The 12816-nt window shown below is 59.7% G+C and overlaps 2 protein-coding genes across 2 annotated transcripts; one reads left to right on the top strand and one right to left on the bottom strand.

Moving 5' to 3' along the window:
• Positions 1–4633: 4633 nt before the first annotated feature.
• On the bottom strand, positions 4634–9048 carry RNF166 (ring finger protein 166; the record flags this gene model as incomplete). The annotated part of the gene is made up of 6 exons (XM_079541662.1): positions 4634–4699; positions 5529–5636; positions 6107–6221; positions 6592–6704; positions 7120–7276; positions 8873–9048. The coding sequence occupies 6 exons, from the start codon at positions 9046–9048 to the stop codon at positions 4634–4636; spliced, it is 735 nt and encodes a 244-aa protein (XP_079397788.1).
• Positions 9049–9164: 116 nt separating this feature from the next.
• Positions 9165–12319, top strand: CTU2 (cytosolic thiouridylase subunit 2; the record flags this gene model as incomplete). Its single annotated transcript, XM_079541355.1, has 15 exons — positions 9165–9238; positions 9324–9398; positions 10006–10084; positions 10168–10227; positions 10293–10353; positions 10468–10598; positions 10676–10956; positions 11031–11166; positions 11258–11407; positions 11493–11584; positions 11658–11749; positions 11826–11877; positions 11971–12037; positions 12109–12167; positions 12250–12319. 15 exons carry the CDS (start codon positions 9165–9167, stop codon positions 12317–12319), a joined length of 1479 nt encoding a protein of 492 aa, XP_079397481.1.
• Between the last annotated feature and the right edge of the window lie 497 nt (positions 12320–12816).

The following is a 12816-nucleotide window of genomic DNA, read 5'->3' as shown; positions in this document are numbered from 1 at the left end:
GTGCCTTGTGGGCAGCGCGCATGCGCGGAGATGGGCTGTGCTGGGGGTCCGTGCTCGCAGTGCCCCTACCCCGGTGCCCCCAGCACCCCACTGCCCACCCAGAGCCCACAATAACCCCGCTGTACACCCCCATTGCCAACGCTCCCAGTATCCCCAGTGCTCCCAGCACCCATTCCCCAGCCTGACAAGCCCCTATTCCCCCTTTGGCAGCCGAGATCCACTCCCCCCTCCAGTATCCCCTCACTCCCGTGGGGTGTTTTTGTCCCTCGTCCCTGTGCCTGGAGGTGGGCACACGCCTGCTATGTGGGTGACACTGCTGGGGGTGGGCCCAAAAGCCCCCACCAGAGGCTGAGGGAGCAGCCCATAGGGAGTATTTTGGGTGACCCCCCCCCAATGGGTGCTGGCAGGTGCGGCAGGGGCCACCCCAGCCTCTGAGTGCCCCCCCCCCCCAGAGCTTTACAAGCATTTTCCATGGGCGAGAGGAGGCACACGGCTATTTTGGGGTGTGGGATCCTTTCCCCGTCGCAGGGACAGGTGGGGACCCGATTTAGCCCAGTGGGGCAGCAAACAGCACACGGGGAGGAGCGTGTGGCATCCCTCTGCTGACATCCCCCAAAATGCCCCCAGGGCTCCCAGCCACCAGGGTGACACCATGGGGCACCACCACCATGCTGGGGATGCTCGGTTATTGGTGGGATCCATGGGGTACAAATCCTACAGGAGCACCCAGGCTAGAAGTCTCCTCAGCAAGCAGGGCTAAGACCCGAGGGACAGCCAGCTCCAGCCCCAGGGACCCCACGGCCAGCAGGGCACAGCCAGGGGAGCCATGACACTGTGCTTGGGTTAAAGCTGAGCTCAGTAAAACCCAATATCCCTGCTCTTCTTTATAGGGCTTCCCACCCAAAAGCGGCCAGGAGTAGCACAGACCCCCCTCAGCCCAAAAAGCCTGGCTTGGGGGCATGAGGGCAGCTTGGCTCCATCCACGGGGACACAGCGGTGAGCAGGGCAGGGGATGTGGGATGGGGATGAGGATGCACTGCATCAATAAGGGACATCTCCCTGCTGACAGCTGTGGGGCTCAGCTCCACCTTTAAGAGCCTGAAGCTCCAAAACCCTTTATGGCGCAGAAACTGAGGGAGGACACTCAGCCTCAGGGTGTCTGAACTGCAAAAAGAGGCTGAGCAGAGCCAGCACTGCGTCCCCAGGGAACCCCATAGAGGCACGGAGCCAGGACACCCGGAGCAGGAACACCCATCACACTGCCCTGGCTCACACCCAGCAGTGCTTTTGGGACAGCACGCTCAGCGTGTGCCAGGACACGCAGCCAGGACTGGGCACAGGTGGCCACGGGGCTCCCGTGGGGTCTGGTGATGTCACAGCACGGCCAAATCCCTCCATGAATGGCAGGAGTTGATGACTCAGGGGACAGGGAAGGATTTTGGCCCCAGTGCATGTCCCCTCCTGCTCCCCACTTGGACACCCTGGGGGGCACAGACTGCAGTCGAGGCCGCCCATGGATGAAACTGCCTTTATTGAGAAAAAATGGTTTGCTACAAATACGTCGTCGTATTTTTATAATTATTATTATTATTATTATTCTTTTCTTCTTTTTCAAAAAACGGTATGTCTCGTTAAAAGTTCTACTCGTTATGCAAAAAGTCAGGGTAACACGGACGAGCACGGCTGGCAGCACAGCAGGATTCCCAACCCCACACCAAGGGGTGCAAGAGGCAGGAGCTGCCCGCGCTGCCTTAAAGTGCTTTACAAAAGCAGCCACTGCTGCCCCTGCTCCAACACTGCTGGGGCAAAAAGGAGGAAGAGGAGGAGGAGGAGGAAGAGGAAGGAGACAGAGGCATTAAAAGCACTGTCCCAGATCGCCCAAGGCAGGCAGCGAGAGCTCCAATGGAGGGCTGCATGAGGCAGAGCCCTCTAAGCAGGAACCTGGGGGTCCCAGACAAGGAGGGGACAAGGAAACCCAACTAGGTTCCTCTCTGATGTCCCCGCTCCAGTGGGAGCAGGTAAAGCCCCTGGGCTGGACACGTGGCAAGGGGACAGTGCTGAGTAGGGAAGACACCGCTGCTTCCCACTAACCCTGGCAGCACAGAGGAAGCAGAGCAGCCCCAGCCCTTACCCCCTGCCAGGGGGCTGCCAGAAGCACAGGGAGACCCCGGCCCCCAGAACACTTGGTACTACTTGAAGTAAAAAGACAGTATTGCTAGAGCACAGCTGGAAGGAGCCAGGACTCAGGCAACCCACAAAAGGATGCTTCTCTGAGTGTGGGGATGCAGGCAGCAGCCCAGCTCCACGGGCATAGGTACAGCCCCAGAGCAGAGCAGTGGCACATCCCAGCAGCACGCTGTCCTTTGGCACAGCTTTGGGCCAGCCCCGGATGGGACTGTGGGGGCAAAGCTTGGGGCCCAACTCGGAGAGACTCCTTGGGACCTCCTCCAGCACACAGTGGGGCTGCTGCCCTCTGGAGCACTCTTCCCAAAGCCACCTCCAAAGCCCTGTTGGGAAGCAGGTGTCAACTCGCTGCCTCCACTTGGTAAACCTGGGCCAGCCCCCTTGCTGGTGTGAGCCCAGAGGGTGGCAGGGCACCAACACACAGCTCTTCTCCTCCAGCTGCTGGCAACTCATTACATGGGAAGGGAATTACGCTGCACAGGGCCATGGCTGTGCCAGGCAGATCTCCCTTCCACTCACACTCAGCTGAGCAGAGAAGACAGCACAGGGCAGGGAGGAAGGGGACGGTGGGGCACAGAGACCTGCTGGCCTGGGCAGGGCTGCAAGGCAAAAGGGAAGGGGACAAAGAGCTGCACCTTCTGCCCCAACACTGCGTGGCATGGGAGCACAGCACGTGTCCTGCAGCTGATTTCTGCCTGTCCAGTACAAGGAGCTATGGAGCTTCACTCAGAGCAGCAACTGCCCACCTGAGAGAAGCATCCTGAAGTCTCCTGGTTCAGGAGACCAGATGCTCTGCATTAGGGCTGGCATTCTGCACAGCCACCAAGGGCAGACATCCCCACACAACCCAGCTGCTCTGCACTGAGCACCAGCTGGCAGCACCAAACCTTCTTGCTTCCTCACCACGCACCCACATGCAAGCTGCCCCTCCGGGTTACAGCCAGCAGTGCCACGCAGCCAGCTCTGCCTGCAAGGATTAACAGTGCCACTGCAGGAGCACAAAGCCTCCTAGGGAAATCCTCCCCTGCCATGCCAAAGGGTTACAGCAGCGCCGTGGGTTTGGAGGAAAATCCAAACTTGGGCAATTTCCAGCAGAGCTTTTTGCAAGCCCAGCCTGGTGGGCTGCACCCTTTGCTCCCAGCCCAGCACTCAAACACTGCTTGCTGTTTAATTACAAGCATCTGAGAGAGCGAACTGTGGGCAGAGAGGAAGGAAGGCCACTCACAGCTCAGAGAAGCTGCACCCAGCAGGAACCCAAGGAGCCCAGCGACGCAGCCAACAGCCCAGGGACCACAGCCACGCCACAAAGGGGCTGCTTGTCCTCCCTAAAGTCCTTTTTGAAGCAGAGCTGTGGGGCTGGCCGTGCTCTGACCAACACAGCACTGCGCTGACACGGCCTCATCGCTGCCTGCAGAGAAAAGCTGACAGCAGAAGGGGACAGAACAGGTTGGAGAGAAGAGAGGAGGAAGCCCAGCTGCTCACGTGGCTCAGCAGAGTCCCAGCCGCAGGCCCAGGGTCCAGCTCTTCCCTCCCACCCCCATTTCAAATCCACAGCACGTTCGTTTGGTTGGTTTCTTTTTGTTGCTTTGTTAAAAAATATACTTTCTTAATAATGTCCCATAAAAATACTCTCGTCCCCAGTGACGGATATTGCGGTGTGAAGAGTAACAGCTTCTGTTCCTGCTCTATAAAACGTGGAAAAGGCATCACGCCGCTTCATGTAGAAAAACAGAACGCAGTATTACAAGAGCTGGTACAAAAGGAGGGAGGTGGGAGTCGCACTGGGACAGTCCACAGCTCCAAGGTGGGCACAGCAGGCCTGCAGTCTCGCTCTGGGATTCAGCCCCGCTGCTTTTGGGCTGGGCTGTGTGGCAGCAGGGAGAGGAGGCAGCTCCCAACTGCAGCGTGGGGGGGAGGGGGGGACGGACACAGAGCGACGTCTCCAGAAATAACCTGGTGGGGTTTCAAAAGGAACAAAAACACTCTGTGCTGCTTTCTTCCTTTTCCAAAAATAAAAACAAAACCTCAAAAGGACGAAGGATGGTTGCAGTTTGAAACGAGGGCATTTCTGCATAAAACGCAACGTAGTTGTACGTACCTATCAAATTGCAACAAAGAGCATGAAGACCAATGGTGCCAAAAAGCATCTAATAATAAATAGATCTGGATACAGGTATACACTCCGTGTACGGATATGAAATGCCTAACTGAGGAACGGTCCCCTGTTCCTCTCTCCTCCCAGCAGCGGACGGCTCTGCTCACTCACCAGTCCAGAGTGATGCTGAGGCATCTGCCCCTTCTTCGTGGTGGTGGGATCTGCCCAGAGAGGTGAGGGAAGAGAGGCCGTGATTCTCAGGGGGCAACGAGTTCCATGCCTTCCCCAGCAGGAAGGTCGAGTGTGCAAAAAGGGGTGTGAGGTGGGATCCGAAGCAAAGCTCCACGGCAGCCCTCAGTTCTCAGAGAGTGACAGAGCCAGAGCAGCCTGCAGCGCTGCCTCCTCGTCGATGTTATAGTCCTACAAACAGAGGATGGATGGTCAGCAAGGCAGTGGTGTGAGGCTGTGCCGCCCTGCCTTTGCGTCGCAGTGCCTCTCCTGCCTGGGTTGAGACTCCTGACATCGCCCCTGCTTTCAGAGCTGGCAGCAGGCAGGGATGAAACTGGCCCATGGTTTCCCACATGGGCTCCAGGGAAAGCTTTCTCGCAATGCTACACGCTTCTCCAGCACTCCAGTCAGTAACCCCTTCCTGGGCTGGGGATGTTTCTCTGCAAATAGTTGCAGGGAGGTCCAGGCAACAAAGTGAGGATGCTAATAAAACCATCTGCTAGTCCCTGTGACCACAGCTGCACAGTCACACTGCTACGCCCCGCTCAGATGGTCTGCAGCCCCCCAAAGAACGTCCCCCTGTGCTGTAGCCAGACCTTCCAGGCTGCAGGCTGGGCTGCTCCTCGCCCTCTCCTCGTGTTTCCCCACGTGAAGCCTTGAAGAAAAGGGCTTTTGTATTACAGTCCCTCAGGGGAAGAGTTTAATGGAGCACATGGAAATAAACAAACCATCTTCATGGGGAGGGATAACATTTCTCCCTGCTGCACTTGGGGTGACTTTTGCTTTAGTGTGTGTCTAACAAGGACCAGTGTGAACACCCAGAAGCTCTCCCAAGTGGGGCTATGTGTGCTGCATGCATCCCACAAAGCCCAAAGGAGAAACTTTCCCCTTGCACCCCTCAATGTGCTGCAAACCAGGACAGGCAAATCCTGGCCAGGCAAGAAGGGCTGGATTTGTCACCCAGACACTCTGTGTGAGACACAGGGAAGATGATTCTGTTCTGGCTCACAGCCATACTCACCACAAAGGTGTCGTAGGAGAATTTGTGCCGGTGCAGGAGGTGCTGCAGGAAGTTTGCACTCTTGTAGCTGGGGTCCCCCCAGGGCATGGCTGAGCAGACAGGGCACACCTGCAGCAGGCAGGGACAGGACAGCTGTGAGATGTGGGCACTGAGCCGCCTCCAGCTCTCCTGGGGGGCATCAGGGAGCTGCTGCAGCCATGGCACAAGAGAGAAGTGAGCAGTGTCCCTCTGTCTGGGGTTGGGTATCCACTGCAGTGGGTATGCCAAGTGCCTCTGCCCTCTCAGCAGATCTCTCTGCGCACAAAGCTGCTGGCACGTAGCCCAGACTGCTTTTAGCTTGCTGACTAGTTAAATGTGTACATGAGCACCTTTCAGATGATGCCAGAGCTGCGAGTTCCCCACACCTCAGTCAAATCAACAGCGAGAGAGAGAGAGAGAGAGAGAGCAAATCCAGCACCAGCTCGGTCATGAGCACAGTGAGACAGAGGCAGCTCGCTCCAGAGAGCCAAAGCCAGCAGGGGCTGCCGTGAATCTAGCCATATTCCCAGCATTACCCACCCAGAACCAGCCTTGCTCACCACTTTGTTGGGGTCATTGCGGTGATTCTCCATGCAGTGCTTTACCAGTTCCTGCTGGTCCAGATTCCGGGCCCCACAATATGGGCACACAAACGTTGAGCGATTGGGAATATTGCTAAAGAGAATGAGAACAAGCTCAGAGCCCTGCCAAGTGCCTGCATCAACTTCTTCCAAACGCACCCAGCCAACTCTGCTGCTGCCTGTTCTGCTGTGTCCCACCTGCCCACGGTAAAGCCAAACCAGCCTGTTCCCAGCCCAGCCATGAGCTCAGCCACCCTGATCTGCTCAGTCCCTTCTCGCTGGCTGAAACACAGTGCAGTGCCAGGGCTGCAGATGCCACCAGGATAAGCATGCTGATGTTTGTGGTTGTGAACGGCCCGGGAGAACGAGCAAACAAAACCCGTGTTTGGATTTTAGAGCTTCTAGTGAAGATGGATGAGAGCACCTGTGCAATCTGCATTTTTCTACGTGATGCATGACAGTACCTGGGGATAGGCTGGGATGTGGGGACAACTGGGACAAACTTGGGGCAGTTGGCCATCTGCTCCTGCACCTTTGCACAAGACGAGACGTGAGACCGCATTTTTGCTAGGGTCACCTGGAGAAGGAGAGGAGAAACATTCCCAGAGGCTGCAGGAACACATTCACCTGTCAGACAAAGCACCAGAGCCACCGGTGTGGTAGAGGAAAGCTGTTTTCACCACGCTTTGGCCAATCAACAGCAGAGCAAACCGAGGTTACACGCAAAAAGTCAGGCTGGCTGCACTATTGCAGCACTAGCTCCAATTTCCTTTGCAAAAGAGGAACTGTTGACATGCGTAGCCCTGAACTGCTCTGCCACCATGACAGCGGTTTGTTTCAGGGTGACACACAGGCAGCTACAGGGAAATCCCCACTGCCAGGGGAAGGCAGAAAGCAACCAGCATAGCCTGTGGAGGTGCACCACGAATCACAGCCTTGCAGCCGGTCCAGAAGCACCCCACGCCCAACTGCTGGGCTGGGCCACGCTTTACCTTCTTGCTGCAGCCTCTGCAGGGAGCCTTGTAGGATGAGAGCTGTTTCTCCACACTGGAAGCCTTCTCTACCTTCTTGGGGTCGAAGGGCATGCGGCAGAGCGGGCAGAGCGGGGATGGCACCTGGAGGCAGGGCTGCAGGCACTCACCACAGAACCTGGGGGCAAAGAGAGCAGCAGGAGTGAAACCTCAGCCCCAGGGCAGGACACAGGGCTGCTGGGCACCTCAGGCAGCCCCAAAACCTAGCAAGCAGCATCCTCACGGGGCAGCGTGGGAAATGGTGAGGGGGAGTGAGGCACAGCTCAATCCCCAGAGGAGCTGCTTGCCCTTCAAACATCACTCCTTGCACGTGCCATAGGGCTCCACGCACGTGTGCCTGCTGCTTGGAGTCTCACTGCTGGGAGCAGTGAGCAGCCGGCCCAGATTTGAGCAGAGCCAAACAATAACGGGCGCTGAGCGCTCAAGCTGCAAGGAACAAAGCAAGCATGCAAGCTCAAGCATTAGAGCCCAGCTCACCTCCTCCCAAGGTCTTTACGTTGGCAGCACAAAGGAAGCCCACGCAGCCACATGGAAGGGAGGGCTGAGCACCGTGCCACCTCCTGTCCTCTTCCTGCAACCCCCTGGCACTCAGACGTGGTCACCTAAAGTGCCACAGCATCCCCATCTGCTACCCAGCTCATGTCACTCCGCAGCTGTGCTGGCAGCTGGCACAGCCCCTATCTCACACACTGCCTCTCCACATGACAGCAGCAAAGCCTGCAGGGATGTCACTGCCGGGGGTTCCCAGGTGGCAGCTTGGCACACTTAGAAGGGCCAGTGCTGAGGAGGAGCCACATGCACTGCAGATGAGAGGGGAAAACACCATATGGGGGTCCTCTGCTCCAGTTCCCTTCCAACCCCCTGCAGCACCCTCAGCCTCAAGCACACCGAGAGCTGCCACAGCCAAGGGAGAAAATGTCCCCAAAAGCTGCTCAGAGGTGGCACTGACACACTGTGCTGCCAAGGGGACCCAGTGCACTCCCAGGGGTGTCAGTGGGGATTTCCAACCTGAAACCCCAATTGGAAAAGCCAGGGAGAGGAGTCAGCTTTGGGGAGGAACAGCAGGACTCGGTGTGGGCACAGGATGGGATGGGGGCACCAGAACCAGCCAGAGTGCAGGATGGGGCCTTGGTGTGGAGATGCTGTGGTTGCCCTATCCCTGCAGGCATTCAGCTTGGATGGGACCCAGTGCAGCCTCACCTGGTTCCTGATTTAGCTGTTGGCAACCCCAGCCACGGCAGGAGCTTGGAAACAGATAATCTTTGAGGTCCCATCCAACCCAACCATTCTGTGACTGCATCGTGTGAGGCAGGAGATGGGACGGGGGCTGGTACTGGGTGTGCTGTGGGATGAGGGTCCTGGGTTGCAGGCCCCTGTTCCAGGTAAGGCACGGGATGGCACGGCACGGGATGGCACGGCACGGGATGGCACGGCACGGGATGGCACGGCACGGGATGGCACGGCACGGGATGGCACGGCACGGGATGGCACGGCACGGCGGTCCCGGTGCCACCAAGGCTGTGGGACGGCAGGCAGGGCATGGGGCGTGTTGCAGGATGGACTGACAGCCCGGTTCTGGCCGGGCAGCGGGATGTGGGTCCCGGTTCTGGGGGCCCGGCTGGAGCCCGGCCCTCCTCAAGCACCGCCACCCGCCCCAGGCCCACCGCCCACACCGACCCCCTCAGCCCCCCCTACCGCCGCCGCCCCCGCTCACGTGTGGCCGCAGCCCGCGATGCCGACGGCGCGGTGGAAGACCTCCAGGCAGATGGGGCAGCTGAACTGCGCCTCCAGCGCCTCGGCCGCGGGGCCGCCGGGGGGCGGCGGGCGGGGGGGGCCGGGGCCCGAGGCCTGGGGGCGCTGCGCCGCCGCTACCAGCAGGCTGCGGAACATGGCGGCGGCGGGCGTAGGGATGGCGTGACGTCGCCGTGCGTCGTGACGTCGCCGTGCGTCGTGACGTCATCACCGCGCGCCGGCGGCGGAGGGAGGGGGAGCGGAGCGGAGGTGCCATGTGTGAAGCGTCGGGGCGGTGCGGAGGGTGCGGGGAAGCGCCGGTGAGGCGCCGCGCTGCCCCCGTGTGCAGGTGGGAGCGGGACGTCGTGAGAGATCCGTCCCCGGGGCCGTGCCCCGCTTCGGGAGGGGATCGGTGACGGCTTCGTTCCCCGCAGCCACCCGCGGCCGTGCGTGAAGTGCGGGGATGGCCCCGCCGCCGTCGTCATCCGAATCGGGGATGCGTTTTGTCGGTGAGGGGACCGGGATGCTGGGGTGTGGGGACGGCGGGGCGTGGGGATGTGTGGTTCAGGGGTGTGGGGTTGGGAGACGTCAGGGCTTGGGGACGTCAACGCTTGGGGACTTTGGGTTCTGGGGAGATGGGGGCTCTGGGTTATGGGGGCATCAGGCTTGGGGACGCGAGGCTCTGAGATGTCTGAGGATATTGGGTTTGGTGACATCCAGGAATAGGGACATCACATCCTGGGGACATTAAGGCGTGGAGATTGTGATTCAGGGCCTGGGGATGCCGCAGCTTGGGGATGTGGTTTGGCGTCATGGGGTTGAGAAACATCAGGGCTCTGGGATGGAGGGCACGGGGACAGCACAGATTGGAGACATTGGTCATCAGGACACGGAGACGTGGGGCTCTGGGATATAGAGAACTTAGGGGTGTAGGGCTTAGAGATGTCAGGTCTGGGGACATTGGGTTTTGTAATGTCCAAGAATGGGGATGTCACAGCTTGGGAGCATCAACACTTAGAGATAAGAGCTTGTAGACGTGGGGCTTAGGGACACCAAAAGCCCGGGCACAGCAGTGCTTGGAGACAGGGGTGCTCAGGGCTGCCTGTCTGTCTGCAGCTCCTGTTTCCGTGAGTACTTTGTGCACAAGTTCCGTGCCATGCTGGGCAAGAACCGTGTCATCTTCCCAGGAGAAAAGGTACTGGGGACACGTGGGGTGGGGGGGACGTGGTGCTGGGAGCACTGCACTGAGGCTGCTGACTGTCCTTGCTGTCCCTGCAGGTTCTGCTGGCACTGTCAGGCGGGATGGCCTCCAGTGCCATGCTGCGACAGGTGCAGGAGGTGAGTATAGGGGGGTTGGGGGACGTGGGGCACGGCTTAGCCTGCTTACCCCATTGCTGTGCCAGGGACTGAGCCGTGAGACGGCCAAGCGGCTGCGCTTCGTGCCTGGCCTCATCTACATCGACGGTAAGGCACGTCCCATCCCTGCTGCTCGTGCATCTCCCTGTGACCTGTCCCCATCCCTCCTTCCCATTCCTGCTGTGGGGCTGTGATACCCCGGGGTCTGCTCCCCTGCTCCAGCTGCTGCCACTGTGCCCACAGAGGGAGCGGTGTGCGGGCAGAGCCTGGTGCAACGGGAGCAAACTCTGACCCGCATGGAGGCCTTGCTGCAGGAAACCGGCTTCCCCTACTACCTGGCCTCCCTGGAGCAGGTGAGGACAGGATGGGGCTGGGGAGCACGATGTGGGGAGATGTGTCTGCCTGCACGCAGCTCCCTATCTGTCCACAGGCCTTGGAGCTGCCTGGCTCAATCCTGCAGCGGGGCCCTGGTGGGGACAGTGAGCCAAGCCCTTCTTACAAGGCGGCTGTAGAGGGTTTCATCCAGCAGCAGCGGCAGGAGGAGGCCGGTGGGGATGGTGGCACCTCTCCCACGGGGTTCAGCACTCAGGATGGTCCCACAGGGGACTCCCACGCCTGCCTGCCTGCAGCTGCCCGCACTGAGGAGCTGCTGCGGCTCTTTGATGCAGCAGAGACGCTGACGGCAAAGGAGGAGCTGCTGCAGATGCTGAGGTGAGGGACTCCTCCTGCCCAGCGAGCACATGGCATGGCCCTGTGGGTCTGAGCCAGTGTCACTGTGTCCCCAGGAGCCACCTCCTCCTGCACACTGCCCGCACGCAGGGTTACACCAAGGTGATGACAGGCGAGAGCTGCACCCGTGTGGCCATCAAGCTGCTCACCAATCTGGCACTGGGACGCGGCGCCTTCCTCGCTGTGGACACAGTGAGTGCCATCCCTGCCTGGGAGGGGGACAGGACCCAAGCACTGCTCTGTTCCTAGGATTATCCCCAGCTTGGTGGCAGTATCTCAGCAGACTCCTGCTCATCTGCAGGGCTTTGTGGACAGCCGACACGGTGACGTGACAGTGGTGCGTCCCATGCGGGACTACACGGCCAAGGAGATTGCATTCTACAACCACTTCTTTGGCGTCCCCACCATCATCACACCACCCCTCCACGCCAAGGTAGGGGTGCCCCCTGTTTCCCCACTTCCAGCCAGACTGAGCTGTGGGCCTCCCTCCATCCTGCCCCTCTCTATTTCCCCTGCAGCGCCGAGAGAAGACCAGCATCCACCGCCTGATGGAGAACTTCCTGCTGGGGTTGCAGGTGGATTTCCCCTCCACCATCAGCACCGTGTACCGGTACAGCACCTGAGGGCAGGGTGGTTGGGGGCAGGCAGTGAGGTGTCTCTGCTCATCCCCTCTACATCCGCAGGACAGGTGAGAAGCTGAGCGTGGCTCCAGCAGAAGCAAACAGCGAAGTGCAGCGCTGCCTGCTCTGCCTCTGCGCCCTGGACATCGCTGGGGGTGAGTGGCACTAGGGGGGGGATTCACTGAGGTGACAGCGTGTGCCAAGTGTGTGACTGTCCCTTGGTTCTTGCAGAGGAGGAGCTGGCCTTAGAGCCCACGCTGGTGAAGGAGGAGACAGGGAACGGGTGAGCAGTAGGATGCTCTCCAGCATGGGGGGCATGGAGACACCAGAGGCAGCAGCAGAGACATTGTCACTGCTCCGTCCCTTCTCCCTGCAGGGCTGAGAGCAGAGCTGCCTTCATCCCACTGCTGTGCTACGGCTGCCGCCTGACGTTCAAGGAAATGGTAAGGATTTGAGGTGGCTCTCCAGGAATTGGGGGCAGGGCTCAGTGTCCCCACTGTCCCCTCTCTTGCAGGGCCCCCCAGCCACGCTGCCACCCTACGTGCGCACCGAAGCTCGGCGCAGGAACTGCAGGTAGGGGACAAGCTGGGGAGGTCCCTTCCCTGCGGGCTGAGGGCAGTGCAGCCAGCAGGGCCCCCTGGTCTGTCCTTCACAGGGCTCTGATGAAGCAGCAAATCCAGGAATTCCTGCTGGAGGATGAGGAAGAGGAACCTGGCGGGAGCTGACAGTGCAGAGCACAGCTGTGGGGCACGGGGCCCTGTCACTGTGGGGCAGGAGGGTCCTATTAGGGTGAGGGAATCTGGAGTCACTGGGCCACCTGTGGTGATACCTGGCATGCAGGCAGCTGCTTTTACACCAGATTCAAATGATCCAGTACCAGCAGGGGGTCAGGGGAGACCCCCCTCCAAGTGCCCATGCAGGGGGTGCTGATACCCACAGGCATCACATCCCTGCTCCTGCCCCACCGCTGGGGAAGCTGGGGTGGCCTCAGCTTTATTTTATTAGATATCTGTATAAATAAACCATTTGAATTAAAAAAAAAAAAGTGTCTACAGTCCGGCTGGGGATGCCAGCCACCCCAGTGGGGGGCCACAGCACCGTGCACCCCCCCTTTTTGGGGCTATGGGGGTATTGCTTTAGAGTTCAACCTGGTTGTGGAGCGGGGCTGGGGGGTGCAGGGGGATGCTGGCTCGTGCCCAACCCCAGCAGCCAGGGGGATGCG

Source organism: Tetrao urogallus (assembly GCF_951394365.1).
Source record: "Tetrao urogallus genome assembly, chromosome: 12".
NCBI classification, from domain to species: domain Eukaryota; kingdom Metazoa; phylum Chordata; class Aves; order Galliformes; family Phasianidae; genus Tetrao; species Tetrao urogallus.
Note: the sequence above shows the minus strand (reverse complement) of the source record. Positions and strands in the feature narration are given on the sequence as shown.